The 21,344-nt window shown below is 35.8% G+C and overlaps 4 protein-coding genes across 5 annotated transcripts; all 4 read left to right on the forward strand.

Annotated features, from left to right (window-relative positions):
- Positions 722-4,995, forward strand: LOC18587930. The gene is made up of 12 exons (XM_018127985.1): positions 722-1,400; positions 1,513-1,672; positions 2,329-2,529; positions 2,621-2,685; positions 3,018-3,045; positions 3,132-3,214; positions 3,286-3,372; positions 3,459-3,509; positions 3,653-3,874; positions 4,060-4,153; positions 4,348-4,488; positions 4,599-4,995. Exons 1-12 carry the CDS (start codon positions 1,197-1,199, stop codon positions 4,682-4,684), a joined length of 1,422 nt encoding a protein of 473 aa, XP_017983474.1. The 5' UTR covers positions 722-1,196; the 3' UTR covers positions 4,685-4,995.
- LOC18587931 lies at positions 7,693-13,668 on the forward strand. Its single transcript, XM_018126767.1, has 12 exons — positions 7,693-7,878; positions 8,514-8,677; positions 10,279-10,489; positions 11,223-11,382; positions 11,617-11,817; positions 11,905-11,969; positions 12,247-12,271; positions 12,355-12,434; positions 12,828-13,049; positions 13,153-13,243; positions 13,360-13,500; positions 13,583-13,668. The coding sequence occupies exons 1-12, from the start codon at positions 7,693-7,695 to the stop codon at positions 13,666-13,668; spliced, it is 1,632 nt and encodes a 543-aa protein (XP_017982256.1).
- LOC18587932 (coiled-coil domain-containing protein 25) lies at positions 14,662-17,355 on the forward strand. Of its 2 annotated transcripts, XM_018128485.1 has the most exons (7): positions 14,662-14,982; positions 15,129-15,256; positions 15,362-15,465; positions 15,562-15,649; positions 15,938-15,999; positions 16,131-16,199; positions 16,618-17,355. In XM_018128485.1, exons 1-7 carry the CDS (start codon positions 14,870-14,872, stop codon positions 16,768-16,770), a joined length of 717 nt encoding a protein of 238 aa, XP_017983974.1. In that variant the 5' UTR covers positions 14,662-14,869; the 3' UTR covers positions 16,771-17,355. The 2 variants fall into 2 exon arrangements, with proteins under 2 accessions (XP_017983974.1, XP_007012057.2); XM_007011995.2 differs by lacking the exon at positions 16,131-16,199.
- Positions 17,997-21,284, forward strand: LOC18587933 (la protein 1). The gene is made up of 10 exons (XM_007011996.2): positions 17,997-18,170; positions 18,273-18,351; positions 18,466-18,615; positions 18,718-18,860; positions 19,000-19,148; positions 19,374-19,475; positions 19,561-19,924; positions 20,262-20,409; positions 20,733-20,811; positions 20,952-21,284. Exons 1-10 carry the CDS (start codon positions 18,120-18,122, stop codon positions 21,049-21,051), a joined length of 1,365 nt encoding a protein of 454 aa, XP_007012058.2. The 5' UTR covers positions 17,997-18,119; the 3' UTR covers positions 21,052-21,284.

Here is a 21,344-nt window from a genome sequence, read left to right on the forward strand (position 1 = left end):
ATAAAATATTTAATAATTAAACTTAATTATATTGAATGGTATTAGAAATTATAAGATATTGTATGTAAATTTTTTTTTCCTTTTAATCCCAATTTTAGAGACCAGTATATTTTGTGATGGAATTAAAAGGTTTGAGTACATAAACAAATAATTTTAAAATCTTTACCGTGTTAAAGTTCAATCCTAGATAGGTAAATGTAAAATATCTATAACTCATGAGAAAAATGTGACGATTTTTTTTTTGAAAATAAATGTGAGTATACCTATTACCTACTTAAGTTTTTCAATGGTAGGTGACACTTCAATTCAACATTAAATTAATAATATAAGACACGGCTTATAATAATATAATGACAACTATATATGTCACATCAAAATAATTGCAAAATCGAAATTTATATTTATCAATACATTATGATTTGATCGTATATGGGAAAGTTTAAAAATATTTTAAAACAAATATTTATATTTTAAAATTTATTTGTTAACCAGAGGATAATATTTAATTTATTAATAATATATATAAAATTGATAAAATGACGTGTGTAAAATTTATTTATATGAAATTAAAATGATATAAAATAAAATAATGTTGGGAGAGTAAAATGGAAGTCTGACTGGCTGAGGACGTGGAGGTCCACCCGAATAGAGGCAAGCAGTCAACCACCCATCCACAAATTAACTGCGTCCGAGCAAAAAAAGAATTAATTAATGGTAAACGTGCCCAGCCGAGCTCAGCCTGAGGATCTCCTATTTTTTTTCTCTCTTCTATCACTTGATTACATAAAATCTCACCGTCTTCTTCTCACTCATTCCCAGAGAGAATACAGAGACGTGAGCCAAAGGTTCCTTCTTTTCTTGTTGTTGATCTTGCGTGCAAGCTTTTTCCAAGCATTTCGCCAATCTCAAATCCCAAAGCTCTTTTCTTTTTTAAATGATTAAACGATTTTTTTAGATTCGCAAGCTGATATTGTTTTCTTGGAAATATTTTCCTCCCTGGGTTCTTGCAAGCCAAACGCCTTGACGTTGTGCTTTACAAGCTGACGGTTTGGAGAGAGAATTTTTAAACGTTTAAAAAAGGGTGAGACTTTTTGAGTCGGAAAAAGTGTCGAAGTTCAAGAAAATTCGTTCAAAAAGAAGTTGAAGAAAGAGACAGAGAAGAAAAGAGAAAGGTTGTCGAATTGTTTGAAATCAAGATGGCGCGATTTGGAGTGAAACGGAGTGTTTTGAAATCGACAATGTTGAATTTGCTCAACTTTGCTTTAGCTTTCATGTTAGTTACAGCTGAGAGAAGCTTGAAGAATGGAGACTCAGCCAAGGAATCTGAAACAAATTTTTTCCTCAAAGCTATTAATTTCTTGTGGCGATCTGATCAATCGGGTTATCAGCACGTTTGGCCTGTAAGTTTTTATATTCCAATGTATTCCTTTTAGCTTGCACTATATTAACGTCTTTGACCACCATAATTTTTATTTTTAAAGTTTTTTTAATGCTTTTTTTTTTGGTTTATAGGAAATGGAATTTGGTTGGCAAATTGTGCTGGGAAGTATAATTGGATTCTTTGGAGCAGCGTTTGGGAGTGTAGGAGGAGTTGGTGGAGGTGGCATTTTTGTTCCAATGCTTAACCTTATTATTGGGTTTGATGCAAAGTCATCAACTGCTATTTCAAAATGTAAGATGGGTTATGTTCTTTTCACCTTTGCATGGAGAAATAAAATTACATTTGAACTTGATGTGATTTAAGAATTAGGAGATGCAAAGAACTTGATGAAGCTAATAAAAACGAAAAAAGAGAAAAGGTACTTTATTTCCTTTGGGTAAAAATGTTTGCCTTCTCACTTTTCAAGAGAAAAGGACTTCCTCCTTATTTTCTTTCTGAACTCTTTCTGATCTGGTTTGATTTGTCATTGAGCGTAGGGAAAATAGTTTTGCTGCAGATTACCCGAAAAATCGAAATTATCAGTATAAACTTGTTGAAGCTAATTTTCTTTTTAAAGATTTTTTTTTTCTGAAATTTACTCATCTTGTTGTTTAAAAACTTTCAGAATTGTGTAAGCCCAATACTTCCAGTGATTCAAAATTACACTTACCATATGCTTGTAAGCTATCTGTGATGTGATTTTAAGATTTAGAAATTTCCTTGCCAAGACAAAAGAAGAGAAATAAATAGGTGCATTTAGATGCTTCCAAAAATTATGTAAGTTCTAACTGCAGCATTTTGAGAATTTTGAATGTTATTAAGAAATTATTAGCAAAATTGTTAACAAAACAGATTACTCTGTTACACTAAATGAATTCATGCATTCTATGTTTTTGGCATTTTCCTAGGTATGATCATGGGTGCAGCAGCTTCAACTGTTTACTACAACCTTAAGTTAAGGCATCCTACACTTGATATGCCTATCATCGATTATGATTTGGCTTTGCTTATCCAGCCAATGCTTATGCTGGGAATTAGCATAGGAGTTGCTTTTAACGTGATCTTTGCAGATTGGATGGTCACAATTTTACTTATTATTCTCTTTATAGGTAATGGTTTGCTGATTTATTGTTGTATTTGGTGGGCATAATGTTATTGTAGTACTATTTATTTAATTTCGACGGATTGGATGGCTTGCAGGAACATCAACAAAGGCATTCTTCAAGGGTGTTGAAACATGGAAAAAGGAAACCATACTGAAAAAGGTAATTTTGTTAACTCATACTGGTGTGTGCAGAATTTTGAGCTCTGTATATCTTTTTCTCTATTCCATTGTGATTTTAAATAAGAATTCCTTCCACAATATTTTAAACAACTCCTTTCCATTTTCATGAATGAGAGATTAAAAGATTTTGGGGATGTTTGATTTCAAAATATCATAATTGCTGACAACCCAGATAATTTCCTTCAGAATGTCATGCCTTTCCAGCTTAATGCACTAAAAACAAAGAGGAAACTCTCTCATTAAGTGTGTGGTGTGTTTATATTATTAAAATTAATTGCTGAATACTTAAAAGCTGCTTGTCTTGGATTTTAGGAGGCTGCAAGGCGTTTGGTATCAAATGGTCAGTTGCCTAATCCTTTAATCAGTAATCCTTTCATAATGATTTTCCTCCTGAAGTAAGTCCATATATTTCTCATATGATATCAGATACTGGTAGCGGGGATGTGGAATACAAGCCTCTTCCTAGTGGCCCAAACAGTGACCCCCCGAAGGATAACACAGACAAAGAAGTGAGTAAACTGTAACCTGTTGTTATTCAGTACCGATATTTCTCAATATTAATTTAATGCAATCATTGCAGGTCACTGTTTGGGAAAATGTTTGTTGGAAAGAACTTGGGCTTCTTTGTTTTGTTTGGGTTGCATTCCTTGTACTGCAGATCGCCAAGGTTATCTTCTGCTCTATTTATTGATTTATTTTTTCAGAATATGAATTGTTGAGGCGTAACTGATCAAATATGACTTTTGGCAACAGAATCATACAGCTACTTGTTCAGTGGCATATTGGGTGTTGAACTTGTTGCAGGTACATTCTGTCTTTTTCATCTCTATTGCCTCTTTATATTTGTCGAATTGCATGATCAAGACATAACTCTTGAATGTTAAGGATCATCCTTATCATAGCAATTTCTTTGAAACCTGGTTTAAGGTGTCCTTTCTGTTTTCCAGATCCCAGTTTCATTTGGGGTATCTCTGTATGAAGCAGTTAGTCTATATAAAGGTTGGAGAGTAATTGCATCCAAGGGAGATGAAGGCACAAATTGGCGAGTGCATCAGCTTGTTACCTACTGTGCTTTTGGAGTACTAGCTGGAATTGTTGGTGGTCTACTTGGCCTAGGTGGAGGATTTATCATGGGTCCACTTTTCTTGGAGCTGGGTGTCCCTCCTCAGGTGAGATTCTTTATATCCTTGAGATGTGTGGCATGAATTTATAACCTTGACGTTTATCCTACAAATATAAATCTGAATAATGGCAACATAAGGGGAAAAATCTTGTTCTCCTCTCAATTATAACCTTGAAGTTTATCCATTGTTTCTTAATTCTGATTGTTGACTTCTTACTGACATATGTGCAGGTCTCAAGTGCTACTGCTACCTTTGCCATGACTTTCTCCTCATCCATGTCTGTTGTAGAATATTACCTTCTAAAACGTTTTCCGGTACCTTATGGTAAGTTGGAAGCTCACAGCAACACGATAATTTTATTGAAGTTTCTTTTCATAATTAGGAAATAAAGGGAAACATCCAGGCCTTCAAGGGATGTGGTGGGGATAGGGGTAGTGGTGCCAGTAATCTTGCCTCTAGGTGAGGATATGGTTGTTCCATATTTTTATGGTGCTACATGATCCTTTTTTATTTGGCAGCTCTCTACTTCACTGCTGTGGCTACTATTGCCGCCCTTATCGGACAGCATATTGTCAGAAAGCTGATAATTGTATTTGGAAGGGCATCTCTAATTATCTTCATTCTAGCCTTCACCATATTCGTTAGTGCAGTATCACTAGGTGAGCTTCGATATCCCTTTTATTGATTTGACAAAATACACGTTTTCCCTGCTTCAAACTATGCAAAATAATTCAAACTCTTAAAATTTATTTTTGCTTATATTTGGTAGGTGGGGTTGGCATATCAAACATGATCGGGAAGATTGAGCGGCATGAATACATGGGATTTGAGAACCTCTGCATGTATGAGGGTTGACATGTCTTCCTTTTACCTTTTTTTTTTTTTTCATTTGACCCTCTAATTCCCCTCTAATAATTAGCCTAGTGTTGTATTTGTTTTTCAGAGGCAACAAAAATTGCCTTCTGTTTTGTTCCATTTCTTGGGTTATGGGGAAGAAAGATGGTCACTAGTCTCAATTTTTTACACTACTGTTGTTATTCACTTTCCATGTCATATTTAACAGAGACCTTTTTAGGGATGTTCAAAACAGAGACTTGTAGTGACAAACATCAGAAATTTTTTGTTTGCCTAGAAAACCAGTGAATGGAGTGTATAATTTTGTATTATTTGGAGTTGTTCTCTCTGGTTCTTCACCCTCCCTGGTGTAAAAGCACCCTCATGCTGTAGACATTGCCTTTGGCTGATTTGCACCCAACAGATTCAAGGCAACCTTGACTGACTTTGGATTGTAGGGCTATTTGAACAATGGTCTGTCACCTCTACTCAAAAAGTTGGAACAATCATCTAATCTTTGCATGATTTTGCACTACATTTCAACAATTTAAAACTAGTCTAGCTTGTCTACAATGAACCTGCTAGGGTCCCGCCAAGTTGGTCGGAAGTCACTTCAGGCTATGGCCAGATATAGATATGCCAGTTGTCACAAAGTTGACAACTGTTGGGCAATGAATCTTCAATTGAACTGACCCAAGCTACGAAATCCCAGCTGATTGGTGCATCATTAATGGTTCATTTTGGTTCACAATTTCTCTGCCACTCTAATAATTGGCTTTGATTGGTTGAGCAAAGCAAAAAGCAAAATTGACTTTGATCCATTTTTCTATTCTCTAGAAATGGATTTTTACATATGCTTGCAGCTTATTTATTTAGTATTAAATATAGTAGATATTTTCATATTAGAACGTGCAATTCCATCAAGTAAGAGACTTCCAAGAGGTTCAAATGGCTTCCAAGACATGAAAAAGTAGCCATAAATTCCTCGTCACATCGCCACTCATATTCTTCCCAAAGTAACAAGGTTGATCAAGAATTAGGATTGAAGAAGAAACGAGCTCATAACGGTTGTATCTTGCCATAAAGTGAAAGACAGCGAATAAAGTAAAAAGTATAAAGTCGGAGAAGGAGAAACGTGCAGTCTTGTAATTATGGTTTCTGAACATCCCCTCGTCTTTCCTGCTCGCCCTTGCAGTCTGCTTCGCCATCTCTCTCACCATTTTCTTGGTTCCTGATGGTTGTCTTTGCACCTGAATGGGGTATTGCAAGATTGATATTGATGACTTTTTCCTGCTCCCTGTTTCTTTTTGTGCTTGTTTCTGGTGCAAGAGGCGCGGGAAATGAAGCTTTTAGGCTAAAATAGAGGAGAAGACAGGCCTTGGCAGGAATGATAAATGCAGGGCTGTTAAAAAATTGGTAGATTATGAGAAATCAAATGTGGTAATGTTTCAGGAGATGAAATTAAAAAAGGTTAACAAAAAACCCTTCAATATGCTAAGTGAGAGGGGAAAGTTCAAGGGCCTTGCGGTTATACTTGTCAACATGAGCTTGGTTTATTGAGTCGGCTTATTTTTATCAAATATGAGATGGATTGGACTTAAAATTTTAAACTCATATTTGAATTAAGGCCTAAATGAACCAATCCATCAAATCAGTGAATTGGGTGGATTAGGGCGGGCTAGTCTTGTGAGCTAAAAAAATAAATAATTTTAATTAATTTAATAATTTTATATATTTAATTATATAAGATTAATAATTTAATTATCAATAATATTATTTATTTTATATATTTTAATGTGTTTAATCTTTACTTATCAAATTAATAATTTTAATTTATAAATTAAATCATAAAATAATTTTATTATAAAATTATAAAAATAATTTTTTTTGAAAAAAATAAAAAATGGACTGACCTAACCCAGCCCATGAGCTAGCAAAGGGTGGGCTGGGTTGAGGTTTTAAGGCCCATATAAAAAATGGGCTGACTCGACCCAACCTATATTTTCTCAGCGCACAAGTGCTTGGGCTGGGTCGAGCCAACCCATATTGACAACTCTACTTGCAGTGGAGTAGGATAGGGCATCTGGGAGATTATTAACTTATGGTAAGAAGATTTTTCTCTATCGACAACAATTATGTGGGCAGAAACTATATTCTCATGATAGGCAAAATTAAGGAGGGGGATTAGCTATGCGACTTTGGTAACATTTACGCACCAAATGATGATAGGATAAAAGAGGACCTTTAGACTGAATTGTTTTATGGGACTATGAGAGAGACATCATTGCCTTGGTGTCTGGGAGGCGACTTTAATGCTGTCTTATGGGACCATGAGAGAACAGGGTTATCGAATAAGAGGGAGATGGAACACTTTAGGCAATTTGTGGACGATGGTAGTCATATTGATCTTCCTTTGAGCGGTAATAAATTCACTTGGTGTAATAATAAGGAGAAGGTTTCTTTCAGTAGGTTGAACAGATTTCTCATGGATGTTGATATGCTAGGGAGATTTCCAACCTTGAGGCAAGTATGTTCCCCACTCTCTCTCTCTCTGACCATAATCCGATTATACTTCGTGAAGCTGATGTTGATTGAGGACCAAAACCTTTTCGATTCTTCAACCATTAGTTTAATGAGGAGAGTTTTAAAGAGGTTTTTGCTGCGGCATGGGAGGAAAGTGGCAAAAAACAATGTAAAGGTGGTGAGCTTTGGCAAAAACTTCGAGCCGCCAAACCAAGCCATTAAGAAATGGCAAGTATCAATAAGAGGTAGTTATCAACATAAAATTAAACCCCTTGGAGGTTGAGATTCAAAGGAAACCACAAAAGTGGCAAACTAACAGTGAAAGTGGGTCACATAAGGTGGAAATTGCTAAGTTGAGGGCTGATCTTTGGTCTCTTTACTAAGCGGAAGAAAGATCTTGGCACCCAAAATCAAGGATTAAATGGTTTCTGAAAGGGGATAAGAACACCAAATATTTCCACGTTATCGTTTCTGTAAGAAAAAGGAGGAATTAGGTTGATAGGCTAATGGTCAACAATATCAAGATCACTTACCCTCCGAGCATTAGGGAGGAGGTGGCACAACACTTTGAGAAGCTTTACGAGCACAAATTAATGGCTAAACTTATTGATTGGGACGTGGAACTCAGAATGTTTTCGAAGCAGTTATCCCATGATCTTGAAAGCCGATTCTTTGAGGAAGAAGTGAATGAGGCAATTTTTAGTTGTGATGGAAACAAAGCACTTGGGCGAAATGGCTTTAACTTTAATTTCTTGAAATCTTAGTAGTCGAAGATTAAAAGGGAGGTTATGTCATTTATGAACACCTTCTATGATATTGGCAATTTTGATGAAAAAATAAACATTTCCTTCATTACCGTTAATCCTAAATAAAATAACCCCATAACACTTACAGAATACAAACCAATCAGCTTGGTGGGGAGCATGTACAAGGTAATGGTGAAGGTTTTAGTCAATAGATTCAGAGTTGGTTATTGAGAACGTTAATGGTCTGAACCAATTTGCTTCCATCAAAGGTAGAAAAATTACGGACTGTGCATTCATTGGCAACAAGCTTGTTGACTGTCTTCAAAAAAGTAGAGAAAGTGGGGTTTGCTTTAAGGTGGACTTCGAAAAGACATTTGGCAAGTGTGGACTGGTTCTTCCTTGAATTTGTCATGAGTAAAATGGGATTTAATGAACGGTGCAGGGAGTGGATCATGTCATGAATTACTATTGCTGCTGTTTTGGTCTTGGTCAATAGGTCCTCATCTCGAAAAATTAAACTGAGTTAAGGTTTACGCCAAGGATACCCTATTTCTCCGTTTCTCTTCAATCTTGTTGTTGAGGCGTTTAGCGCTCTCATGTACAAGGCTGCTGCTATGAGGCTATGTAAAGGAGTGGAAATTGGCAACAGTGGTCTTACTATTTCCCATTTGCAATATGTGAACAACACCATGATTTTGAACAAACTGGATCTTAAGAGTGTTCTAAATGTTAAGAGGGTTCTAAGGTGCTTTCAGGTTATCTCTGGTCTTAAAGATCAACTTTCAAAAAAACAGTTTATACGGCATTAAGGTGGGAGATGCTATTCAAGCTTGGGCAAATAAAATTCCATGTTTGGCTGGATCCCTTCTTATTATTTACTTAGGTCTTCTATTAAGAGCAAGATATCACTCCATCAGTATTTGGCACCCGGTAATTGAAAATTTGCTGCGAGACTTGTCAGATGGTTACATTGATGGGAGGTTACATTGATTCAATTGGTCCTTGTAAGCCTCTCGATTTATTTTATATCCTTATTTGAAATACCATCTGGGGTGAAGGAGGAACTCGATAGGATTTAAAGACGATTCTTGTGGGGTAGCTTAGACGAGAGGAGGCACCTGCACTGAGTGAACTGGGAGTCGGTTTGTAATCTCCGAAACCATGAGAGACTTGGTTTTATTGATCTCTGATTGAAGAATAGAGCTTTCTTGAATAAATGGCTTTGGAGATATAGTGAGAAAAATGAGAGTTTGTGGCGCTCAGTGATTATAGGGAAAAACGGGGGGATAATTTGAGTTTGTTACCTTGTAATTCGAGTGGTAAGCACATGTCTACCATTTGAAAAAACATTACACGTGCACTTACCTTTTCAGGGAGCTTCTCTTCTTTTTTGTGCAAGTATTGGCTATTTGATCAGGAACGGTGTAAATATTTACTTTTGGGATGACGAGTGGATTTAAAGCGTTACCCTCAAAGTGGCTTTCCCTCTCATCTTCGCTTTTGCTACAAACAAAACCAACAAGGTTTGTGAGTTTGGCTTTTGGACCAACCGGGTATGGCAGTGTCATGTTTGAGTTACGAAAAAACGTATTTGACAGGGAGAAAAAGGCATGGGAGCAATTCATGGGCTGTCTACAAGGTATTTACCTCGACCTAGAGATTAACGATAAATTAATTTGAAAATTCACCCTGAATGGAAACTACTTTGCCTACTCATTCTGCAAATCTATCTTAAGTAATTGTGATGCGGATATAGAATAATGAAAGTATGTGTAGGCTAATTTAGCTCCCTCAAAGATGGAGAACTTTGTATGGCAAGTTCTCAGGGGTAGAATGGCTGTCAAAGAATAGCTTGTCAAAAGAAACCTTTTGCAACCTGAGGCATCCTTGTGTGCATTGTGCAATAATCGAAAAGAATCGATAAACCATCTTTTCTTCACTTGTTATGAATCTTGGAGAATATGGAACTCTTGGTGTGTGAATGGGATATCATCACTTGCATGCCAAAAAATGTTGTCTCATTCTTTAAGGCTTGGAACTCCTACCAAGTCGATATGTCAATAAGAAAAGTGTGGAGAATGTCTTTCTTCACCATCATTTGGTCCATTTGGCTCTATAAAAATGAAATGATTTTTGATGGCAAAATTTGGGATCCTATGAATGTGATGGAAATCATTAAACTGCGATTGGCATGGTGGGTTAAATCCAGATGGCCTGATAATGCTTCCATTACTGATATCTTCCTAATCAATCCTTTGCCACTGCCTTTACCTCAAGGAAGCACAATAAGCCCAAAGTTTCATGGGATTGTCCGCCTAATGGTTGGTTCAAGTTCAATATTGACAGAGCTGCTAGGGACTGTTTAGGACATCTTAGCATTGGAAGGGTGTTACGAGATGACTTCGGTGCTGTTAAGCTCGTTTTCTATAAGAAAGCTGGTTGGGGTGACGCTAACCTTGCAGAGGTTCTAGCAGTGAGGGAGGCCATGATCCTGTTTGCAGCCTCCTCTTGGGTGAACTCCACCAGCATCATCATCGAATCCGACTCTTCTAAAAAGGTTGTGTCTTGAGTATCCAATCCTAGTAAAGTCCCGTGGCGGTTGAGACAACTTATCCTCCAGATTCATTCACTAAAAACAGAGTTACTGGCGGTTGGCAAATTAGGCACATTTCAAGGTCAGATAATGAGGCTGCAAGTAGTCTTGTTCCTGAGTTGTTGATGCAAGTCATCCACGACTGAGAGTTAATTGGGCTTCCTTCTTCACGGAAAGGCATGGACCATCCTAGGGAATGACTCAAACTCTAATTTGCAAGAGGAAGAAGCATCCTTAACGGTTATGTTTCCTCTTCTTACTTATCCCTTGCCTTAATTCTGATTTGCAAGAGGTTCTTGCCTTGTATTTTTGTTTGTCAATATTATTGTACAGGTTAAGTTGTTGCTGGCCAATTTTTTGTAAACAAGCCTAGGGTAGGATCCTGGGCTGATTTTATTGCCAGGTTCCCTCCCCTTTTGTGTAAATGGGATGTTCCCTTTTGATATGAAATTATTTCATATTTAACTTTCAAAAAAAAAAAAATAGAGGAGAAGACACCAAATTTGATAATGTCTTACAAGCCATGATTCCTTTACAGATGACCAAACAATCTGGTCATCAACATGTCTAGTCTGTAAGTTGAATTTGCAGTAGGCTTAGTTTTCAAAAGTGTACTATTTTATTACACGTATGTTCCACAGCATTCACTTCAATCAATGTATCTCCTTTTTTTTTTTTCCGTCAAATTACTCTTCAGGAACTGAAATTTGGCTGGCAAATTGTTGTTGGTACCGTGATTGGATTCTTAGGAGCAGCATTTGGAAGTGTAGGTGGTGTGGGTGGTGGTGGCATTTTTGTTCCCATGCTGACTCTAATCATTGGGTTTGATAAAAAATCATCAACAGCTATATCAAAATGTATGAACCAAATGCAAATCTATCTCAGGATGTGATTCCGAATCTATGAAAAGGGAATAGTTTTGCATTTGCTTTAGATACAGTTTAAAACAAGGATACATGATAGGGCCTGGACGATTTGTCAACTGCTTAACATGTTTCCTATTCTTTCCTTTCCTTTAGGCAGTTTGCTTGAATTTTTTGCTTCCTAAATCACTTCCACAAGCTAAAAACCTGAAATTTGGGTTTGTTCAGGTATGATCATGGGGGCACCAGCCTCAACCGTTTACTATAAATTAAGGCAAAGGCATCCCCGACTTGACATGCCCATGATTGACTATGATTTGGTGCTGATTACCCAGCCGATGCTCCTGCTAGGCATTAGCATAGGAGTCACTTTCAATGTGATATTTCCAGACTGGACAGTCACAATTTTGCTAATTCTTCTCTGTACAGGTAAATCTTAATTGAGTTACAGTTTCCTGTGTTATGTTCTGCTTTAGTAACACTGGAACATCCAAGACAGATTATGCTGGTTTCCAGGTACATCTGTTAAGGCATACTTTAAGGGTGTTGAGACACGGAAAAGGGAGACTGTATTGAAACAGGTAAACTAACTTTTCTAGATTATCTCAGTAACATTAAGATATGACATTATTTTCTATAACATTACAGTAATTTAATGTTATTGAAATATTAGATATTCATTACTGAAATATCTAATGCTTATATACTTAATCTCGTCGAGCACCTAAAGCAGTAACCTTAAAATGCATATTATTTTTCAATAACATGAATCTATAACTTAGTAACCTTAAGCGTGGTACGAAACAATATGCAAACCCATTTGGATATTGGATTCATTTCCTCGTTTCATAAATGCAGGAGGCTGCCAAGTTGTTGGAATCACGTGATGAGCTCATTCGCTCTTCCTTTCAGTACTGTAATAGAATACATAGAGCAAACCTTGCTTGTATTTTTTTTGTTCCTAAGAGACTGTGACTCCAATCGTGTACAAAACTCTTCCTGCTGGCCCAAGCAATGAGCCTGGAAAGGAAATCAAGAGACGAGAGGTAGGTAAAAACGTTGGTTAAGTTGTAGACCTGTGATAACTATCTTAATCTGCAACCATGATTGGCTATTGCCAATGGCAGGCCACAATTCTAGAAAACATTCGTTGGAAATATAAAGAACTTGGACTTCTCTGTTTCGTTTGGTTTGCATATCTTGCAGTTCAGATTGCTAAGGGTTTTTTCTTTCTTTCTGTCCTCACATGCATGTTGTTAATAAATTTCAGAACTAACTGATACTGATAAGGCATGCCTTGTTGGTAACAGAACTATACAGCTACATGTTTAACATCGTACTGGGCATTAAACTTGTTGCAGATACTTAACACCCCCCCTTCCTCCCTCTACTATTGTAGCTAAGTTGCTACTCCTATCTTTACAATCTTGCATCTGCAGGTACCAGTTTCTGTTGGGATAAATCTATATGAGGCAAATGGCCTGTGCAAAGGATGGAAAGTGATTGCCTCCAAGGGTGATGAAGGCACGAATTGGAAAGGGTATCAGCTTGTTCTCTGCTGTGCTTGTGGCATGGTAGCAGGAATAGTTGGTGGACTTCTTGGAATAGGTGGAGGATTTGCTATGGGTCGATTGTTTTTGGAGCTGGGAATTCCTCCTCCGGTAAAACATAAGGGAAAAACAAATAGGTCTGGTCTAGAAATTTCATTTTCAGAAAGCAGAAGCTGTTGTTTTCCTTGAGTTGAGATCCTTCCAAATTGTGCAGGTCGCAAGTGCCACAGCCACATTCGGGATGACCTTCTCCTCCTCAATGTCTGTTGTAGAATACTACCCTCTGAACCGTTTCCCAGTTCTGAGTTACATAATCCTAGCACCTCTACGAAGGGGAGTCAAAAAGGGTTGTTTTCCATGAAAATCCATTATTCAAACTTCCAGGTGATGGTATAAATCCTTCTGCAACCTGTTATGGCAGCTCTGTACTTCATCGTGGTATCCGTCATTGCGGCCTTAATAGGTCAACACACTGTCGATAAGCTGATCAGATTAACCGGAAGGGGACCCATTATCATCTTTGTCCTACCCTTCACGATGTTCGTCAGCGCTATTTCACTAGGTGAGAGCATCCCTGTAATTCTGGTTTCTCTTTACTACCTTGGATGTGCTCTTATTTTTGTCCCTTTTGTTAATGATTGTAGGAGGGGTTGGCATATCAGGCACGATGGAGAAGATTGAGCAGAATGATTACATGGGATTTGAGAACCTCTGCAAATACGAGGGATAGAATAGATACCATACCATTAATGCCTTATTCTTTACAGCAACTACTTTTCACTTGTGTTTGTTTCCTGTATTACTACAGCATGCAAACAGATTCACGATTGTTAATTGAAGAATTTTTTTGTCTCCCAAAACAATACATTAGGCCTATATTCAAAATAAAATTTTTTAAGACATTTAATGTTCTTACTTTTTTATATTATAAATTTATTTTTTATAATTTTTATATTAAAAATATTGAATATATATTGTAAAAGAAATTCAAATTTTATTTTAATAATCATAAAAATTAAAGAAAGACAAACATTTAGAAAAAGAAAAATTACTATTCATTTACTATTTAATGTTACGTAAATACGATTAATAGTTTAATGTTTGATGTAAAATAAATACATTTGATAAGACATTTCAATTTTTTTTAACATTTCATACTTTTTAAAATATTTTGAAATAAAATCTTTCTTTAAATATTTAATATTCTTGTTTTTTATATTTTAAATTTATTTTTCTTATTTTTTTATGTTAAAAATATTGAATATCTATACGAATTAATATAAAATACATCAAAATAAAAAATTTTGCCTTCTTTTCAAAAAAATTATCTTAAAATCCATAAAAATTAAAAAAATTTAAAGTTAAAAAAAGTACCATTCATTTGTTATGTTTAATTTTAATAAATACGACTAGTATTCTTGTCAATGTAAATTAAATAAATAAACTATCATAATAAAAATAATTATTAAAAATTCATTTTAATTTTTATAATGACATTTTTTATCAAAAATTCTTTGAAAAATAATTTAATGGACTTCACTTTATCCTTCCATTTGTAATCGAAGCTATCATTATTAATAAAATTTAATTACATTAAGATTAAGATATACTTAAATAAAATAAAAAATATAAATATTAATTGAAAATGACAAAAATCTATTTTCTCAGATTAATACCAATGGAAAAAGAAATAAAAAAAGAATTTAACCCCGTAACGCCGTGGTCACGTACTGGTAGCGGCCGGTAGCTTAATTGAAACGCTGTTATGTGGAAAAAGGCAAAGCACCAAACACCGATCTCCTTAGTTCTTAGGTAATCATTATTCTCAACAAATCCCTAATTGAAGGGGGAAAAGAAAACCTAATTTCCTTTCTGGTCTCACAAGAGAGAAAAGGGTTAAAGGAAGAACTTTTTTTTTTTTCCAAAAAAAAATGGTGTTTTACTTCAAAGCCCGACCAGAAGCTGGCGATTACACCATTTTCATGGGACTTGACAAGTACGAGAACGAGGAACTCATCAGATACGGATTCCCCGAAGACATTTGGTAATTCCTTTCATGATTTTGTTTACAATTGCAATAAAAATTTTTGAAATTTCGTCATTTTTGCCATAAATAAAGGTACTTAGGGCTTTTTTTTTCGATTTTTTTTATTTAGGAAATTTGGGTGATTGAATTTCGTTTTATTACAGGTTCCATGTGGATAAAATGTCATCTGCTCATGTTTATTTACGACTTCAGAAAGGTCAAACCATCGATGATATAAGCGAAGGTGTGCTCGAAGATTGCGCTCAGCTTGTTAAAGCTAATTCCATCCAAGGTTTATATTTAGTTTCATCAATTTCTTTTTGTAAAATGTAATTTAAATATGTTTGATATAATAAGTTGCAATTTCTTTTTTTCTTTAATTATTGTGTGAGGTTAGGCAACAAAGTGAACAATATTGATGTTGTTTACACTCCATGGTCCAATTTGAAGAAAAGTGCTTCCATGGATGTTGGACAAGTTGGCTTTCACAATCCCAAGATGGTAAACTTCTTTATTTTTATTAATATTGTTATTATTATTGCTCATTTGTGTTTTCTTCTGGAATGGATGTTTGCCTGATTTTATCATGTGATTTAGGTACGGACTGTGAGAGTGGAGAAGCGGATAAATGAGATAGTTAACAGGTTGAACAGGACTAAAGTGGAAAGGAAACCTGATTTAAAAGGTATGCAAATGAATGCGGTTTCATTTTCTGGAATGCCTTAGTACTACTAAGGATAGAATTATCATTGTTTATGAAAGCAATTTGGTGAGATTTCTGTGGTTTTGTATTTTGCTTGTTCCGTTTTCTGCATCTTGTTTTCCATCATAGTATGCATACTCTTATTCTATATTTGTTTTGCCTTTTGCGTCTTCTACACTTCTTTACATTAGGTATACTGTTCTTGAAATTAGTATTGTTTTATCTAATCTTGATGTCAGTGAGGGCACTTATTATGATATGTTGTTGCAGCTGAGAGAGAAGCTGTTAATGCAGCGGAAAGAGCAGAGAGAAAGCAACAGCTGAGGGAAAAAGTAAGCCCCTTTTCCTTAGACTGTTTTTTTCCTTATTTGGTCAATTTGATGGCAGCTAAATCAGTTGATGGTTTATGTGGGTATACTATAGAACATGAATATCCTAAATGGCTGTAGCGTGAAAATGAAAGTTATCCTACAGGATTTTGCTTAGGGTAAAAAGGGATTTACACCATAGCAGATTTATGGAGCTGAAGCAGGTGCAGGATAATCTATAAAGAATAAAGGGTAATAGCATCTATATGTCGTAGTTTTATTATGTTAATACACTCAGGTTTTGTTTCTTGTTCACTTTCTTAGACCAAATACGGATCTATATAGTGAGGTACTGGAAATTATGGTCAGGATGCCACAATGATTGAATGGACTCATGTTCAGCTTTTCTGTGCGGCTAATAATTCAGATATTTGTCTTGAAAACCTAATAATTTCATGTAGGTGTTTATGGGATATGATGTGGTTTGTCCAATACAACAGGTGCTAAACATCGAATTGTATTTACAATTCCTGGATTTTGATAAAGAAATTTGGTTATAGGTGATCACATATGCATGTACACACATGACACCTGTTCTTGATTATGTGTCTAAAATGATAATCCCTTTGATTTCTCTGGTAGAAACGACGTGAGGAGCTGGAAAAGCTTGAGAAGGAAAGGCAAGCAGAGATAAGAAGCTATAAGGGTCTCATGGTCTCTGAAAAGATGACATCAAACAAACAAATTGCAGAGACAAGCAAGTCATTGCAGGAACTTGAAGAGGATTTTATGTGAAGCATATTTCAATGCCAATTAAGCTGTTGCTAGCTGCTGAGCAAAAAAAAAAAAAAAAGATGCTAGCTGCCAAAAACCTGCTGGCTTTCAAAGAAGGGTGGTTTGTTGTTACTTTTCTATTGCAGGCTTGAAGTTATTTCCCTCATAAATAAGTCACCAAAGTCCTGAATATTTACTTCTATCGGGTTTGATCAGAAAAAAAGACAAACATGGAATGGAAACTAACTTCGAAGAGTAAATGGAGTCAAGGTTGAGGGTGGGGGAGATGAACTTCTGTTATGGTTGCTATATATTGTACTAAACATATTCAAATCTCCATTGCTGGTTTACGTGTGGTCGTTTTTCATTTTCATATTTATTCTGATGGCAAATTTGCAAATGATTATGCCATATTACCATGGTTTTGATTTTGTTTTGTCAATGTTTACCACAAAATCTTAACAGTGCCATCACAGGATGCACAAGGGTTGAGAATGTGGAAATGTCTAACTGCAGATGAATTGTTGATAAAGTTATATGGTTGTGCCTATTGCACTTTCAAGAAGATGACTACTAAGGTTGATTGACTTTTGGTTTTGGTGATGATGTTTCTCTTGTTCTTCTTGTGGTGTTTCTTCTTTCTTGTCCATGTTTGTAGTGAGAAATTCTGGTTAATGATTCTGTTTCGAGCACGATATCAAATTAGGTCAATTATGGTATGTCAGATGTTATGATCTTGGGTCGTACAGTTCAATGAGTTAAACAGTCAATGTATTTTTTAATGTGGTTTGTGATAGAGATTTTCTGTGTTACCGTCGGGAGATAGCTTTATTTTAATTTTGTGAATTAAATTAAATTTTAACAAATATATATTTAAAAGTTATTTTATTTAAATTTTTTAAAATTTTTAACTAAAAATGGTTTATAAATAAAAAAAGTGACAATACTTTAAAATTTTTAATTATTTTATTTTTGTCTCTTGAATTCAATTTATTTCCTAATTTCTGGCCAAAAGAAAAAAGAAATCTTTTTTTTTTACTTGGAATGGGAGCGTCAATGGATAATTTTGTGTTGGCGTGGCAAAGGGACAAAGGTATTTGGTAGTTCAGAAAGAAAATTTACTCAAACTTAGAATGACAGAGGGAAGTTCCGAGTTCGTGCGGGAAAGTAAACTCACCCCGCATGTCCCATGTGGTCCTGTCGGACTCGTGTTCGAGTGTTTTGAGTCGATACAATGGAAACAGCAACATTAAAAAAAGCCCACCGTATATAATTCTTAACCGAAACTACCCCTAAACCCTAAACATCCCGCGACGCTCTCTCTTCTTCGAGCCCTCTCTCTTTGTCTCCCAAGCATTTAACGTACAACAATGGCGACGGCTTCTTTGGGCGAAGATACTGCCAAGGCTGTTCTTCGCCAGGTCAAAATCCTCCTCTCCCATCTTTTTCTAAGCGGAATTTCCTTTTGCACTTGACTCGCTTCAGAAATGATTTTTATTTAATTTTGTTTAATCAATTTACAGGTGGAGTTTTACTTCAGCGATAGCAATATTCCAAGAGACGATTTTCTCAAGAAAAAAATCAGCGAGAGTGAAGATGGCAGTATCCTTTCTTAAGAAACTCGGTTACCTGTTGTTTGTATGTGAAGAGAGTATGTTATTTATTTATTTATTTCATAGTGCTTAGTCTTTGTTGATCTTGACTGTGAATAAAAAGTGGTCAGTTTGGCATTGATTTGTTCGTTTTCAAAGATGAGAGCACATTTGAATTTAGGGGCTGTGAAGGCAGAAGATGTACCAGAGCTTACTTTGAAAGCCGTTGCTGAAACTCTCAGAGCTTCCTCTTCCCTCAAGGTTTCTGAAGATGGTCAGTTTTACAAACTCGAAGAGAAGAAAAAGGGTTTTTTTTTCTTGTAAGCTAAGAAAGACTTTTTTTTTTTTATTAAGAATTTGGGTTTTTGTCTTTCAGGGAAGAAAGTTGGTAGAAGCACTGAGCTATTAGAGCACGAGGAGTTGATAGAGCAATTGGACAGTAGAACAATTGCTGCCTCACCATTCGAGTGCAATGTCAAGAGGGAGGATGTGGAAGCCTTTTTTGGCCAGTATGCTAAGGTATTGCTCAATGCGAATAGTTTTTCTGGTTTCAATTACTTTCTTGTGTAATTACATTCGTGAAAGCCAATAATTTGTTTAGGGGTTATGGGTATGTTTGCGGTTTAATGCATACTGATTATCTTCTTACTTATTTTAGGTTAATAGTGTAAGGTTGCCTCGTCATGTGGCACACAGAAAGTACTTTTGTGGCACTGCTTTGATTGAGTTCTCAGCTGAGGAGGATGCTCAAAAGGTGCTGGAGCAAAGCTTGGTTTTTGCAGGTGCTGAGCTGGAACTAAAACCAAAGTAAGTTATACTTGTGGCTATGTATTTTGTCGCAATTTGTTTACCTAATGGTGTCATATATTGAAATAGATATAATCAGTATTGACATCGCAAATGAATGAGAAAATATAATCAAGTTGTGTGATATAGTTGATTTGGAAATAGATGTTGCTTGTGAATAAGTGGTTGTAGTTGCTGTTATGATTTTATTTTCTGATGCGATAGTTCTCACAATTTTCATTTCAGGAAGGATTTTGATGCTATAAGAGAACAAGAAGCAGAGGAGCTTGAGGATTATCGTCAGAGCACAGGTTCAAATGGTGATTTCAACTCAAATGGAGGAGAAAAGTAAGTAATTAATCATAATCTTCAACTTGCATTAGTTTTTGTTGTCATATGTTGGTAACCAAACTCCATGTAATGATTATCACAGATACCCCAAGGGCTTACTTGTTGGATTTACATTAAAGAGCATTTCAGCTGGGGACTCTGCAGAGCAAAATGGTTCTGATGAACTCGCTAAGGATGGTCCTAATGCTTGTAAAATAGAAGTAGGGTTAGACTCAGGGAAAGCTACTGGAAGCAGTGAAAAGAAGACTACAGAAAATGACAATGACAACAAAGAAAAGATTGAAGAGAAACATGTTGTGTGGAGTGAAGGAATGAACACCAAAAATCCCATTCAAAAGGTTGAAGAGAAGGAAGATAAATCCACTGCATCTATCTATAAAAATGATATGAATGTTGTTTTGCGTGAGGATTTGAAGGGTGTCTTTCAAAAATTTGGCACTGTAAAGGTATTATTAAGGATGATGGTTTCTTCTTCTGTTTCGTTGAGATTTAGAGCCTTCATTATTTTCTCTGTGCTGATCCTTACCAAAATTCATTTGTTAATACTTCATGAGGTTTAATAGTGTTAATTGAAATTGGTCTCTCTTTTCTGGATTGTTTACTTATATCGTAATTTGTTTGACATTTTTTAGTTCTATACAAATGAATAACTAAAAACTAAAAGAAAGATAAAGTAACAGACCTTCTACTAGATAATTGTTTCTCTAGGTTCTTTTTTATTAACTTGATAATTCTTCTTCTTTATTTACTTCTTACTCGTGATGTATCTTTTTACATGTGAAGTATGTTGACTTCAAAGTTGGAGAGGATAAGGGTTACATACGGTTTGATGCACCTGAAGCAGCCCAGAAAGCTCGTGCTGCTGCGGTCCTGGCTAAAGAAGGTGGTTTGGTTGTCAAAAATTTCGTTGCTACTTTAGAACCAGTAACTGGTAAGGCAGAAACAACTTCCGTTATATCTCATTTACTCCTTAATTTGAATTTTTTTGTTGCATGTTGTGTAATTTTTGTTCCTGTTGTTACTAGAAGGTTTTACTAGGATGGTTACCTTTATATTCTATGACAGTTACTTGGTGTGTATAGCTTAGAAAGCCCCATGATCACTGTGATGTCACAGTTGATATCCTTATCGACTAATTTTCATCTTACATAACGCTGAAAAATATGTATTGCATGAGGAGCTGAGGACTTCAGGTCAAGATAGCCTGATGTATTAGATGAGGAACTGATAAAAGGGCTGGGTAATGTTTTATAGGTGATGCTGAGAGGGAGTATTGGAGTCTACTTCGTGGTAACCAAGAAAAGCATCGGGAAAGCAAGCGTTATCCAGCAAGGTCAGTGCCATACTCTTTATACAGCTTCGTTCTTTTGTTTGAAGAAGAAATTGCCCAGGAAATCCCCATTCTATGGTCTTTCTTCTATTTAAGTTACCTGTTTAATTTTTTTTATTTTATCTTTTATTTATGCCTCTCAGGGGAGGAAAGCACTACAGGGGTGGAAAACATTCCCATGGTAGAGAAAACGCTCCTCCAGGAGGTCGTCCAAATAAAGCTAGAAAAACCGGATCAGCATGAGAGGATCTATTGACTTGAGATGGGTTTTGAGATCATTTGTGCACCATAGCTTGAGAATTTTTGGGGGGAAAGAAGCCATGGTGCTTGTTCATTTCTGGTTGAAGTTAGCCATAAGTTCTATTCATTTGCTTTAATGTAACATGTTGCCATACGTTTTTGTATGTCGAATAATTTTAACATATGTTATTTTGATGCCCTTTAGTTTTTCAAGTTAACTGTGAAGATGTGAATTACATTACACTGCCTACTTACTAATTATTACCATCAAGATAATCAAAGGGGTGTAGCCATGG

Source organism: Theobroma cacao, chromosome 9 (genome assembly GCF_000208745.1).
Source record: "Theobroma cacao cultivar B97-61/B2 chromosome 9, Criollo_cocoa_genome_V2, whole genome shotgun sequence".
Lineage (NCBI taxonomy): Eukaryota > Viridiplantae > Streptophyta > Magnoliopsida > Malvales > Malvaceae > Theobroma > Theobroma cacao.

What these genes read in the sequence shown, in the direction of transcription:
- LOC18587930 (XM_018127985.1), top strand. Translation starts at nt 1,197, where the DNA reads ATGGCGCGATTTGGAGTGAAACGGAGTGTTTTGAAATCGACAATGTTG. An exon ending in GTTATCAGCACGTTTGGCCT is followed by an intron (nt 1,401 to 1,512) that starts GTAAGTTTTTAT and finishes TTTGGTTTATAG; the next exon opens with GAAATGGAATTTGGTTGGCA. An exon ending in CGTTAGTGCAGTATCACTAG is followed by an intron (nt 4,489 to 4,598) that starts GTGAGCTTCGAT and finishes TATATTTGGTAG; the next exon opens with GTGGGGTTGGCATATCAAAC.
- LOC18587931 (XM_018126767.1), top strand. Translation starts at nt 7,693, where the DNA reads ATGGTCAACAATATCAAGATCACTTACCCTCCGAGCATTAGGGAGGAG. An exon ending in AATGTTAAGAGGGTTCTAAG is followed by an intron (nt 8,678 to 10,278) that starts GTGCTTTCAGGT and finishes CAATATTGACAG; the next exon opens with AGCTGCTAGGGACTGTTTAG. An exon ending in GGGAGACTGTATTGAAACAG is followed by an intron (nt 11,970 to 12,246) that starts GTAAACTAACTT and finishes TCATAAATGCAG; the next exon opens with GAGGCTGCCAAGTTGTTGGA.
- LOC18587932 (XM_018128485.1), top strand. Translation starts at nt 14,870, where the DNA reads ATGGTGTTTTACTTCAAAGCCCGACCAGAAGCTGGCGATTACACCATT. An exon ending in GCTTTCACAATCCCAAGATG is followed by an intron (nt 15,466 to 15,561) that starts GTAAACTTCTTT and finishes CATGTGATTTAG; the next exon opens with GTACGGACTGTGAGAGTGGA. An exon ending in AGCAACAGCTGAGGGAAAAA is followed by an intron (nt 16,000 to 16,130) that starts GTAAGCCCCTTT and finishes TGAAAATGAAAG; the next exon opens with TTATCCTACAGGATTTTGCT.
- LOC18587933 (XM_007011996.2), top strand. Translation starts at nt 18,120, where the DNA reads ATGGCGACGGCTTCTTTGGGCGAAGATACTGCCAAGGCTGTTCTTCGC. An exon ending in GAGCTGGAACTAAAACCAAA is followed by an intron (nt 19,149 to 19,373) that starts GTAAGTTATACT and finishes TTTTCATTTCAG; the next exon opens with GAAGGATTTTGATGCTATAA. An exon ending in AGCAAGCGTTATCCAGCAAG is followed by an intron (nt 20,812 to 20,951) that starts GTCAGTGCCATA and finishes TATGCCTCTCAG; the next exon opens with GGGAGGAAAGCACTACAGGG.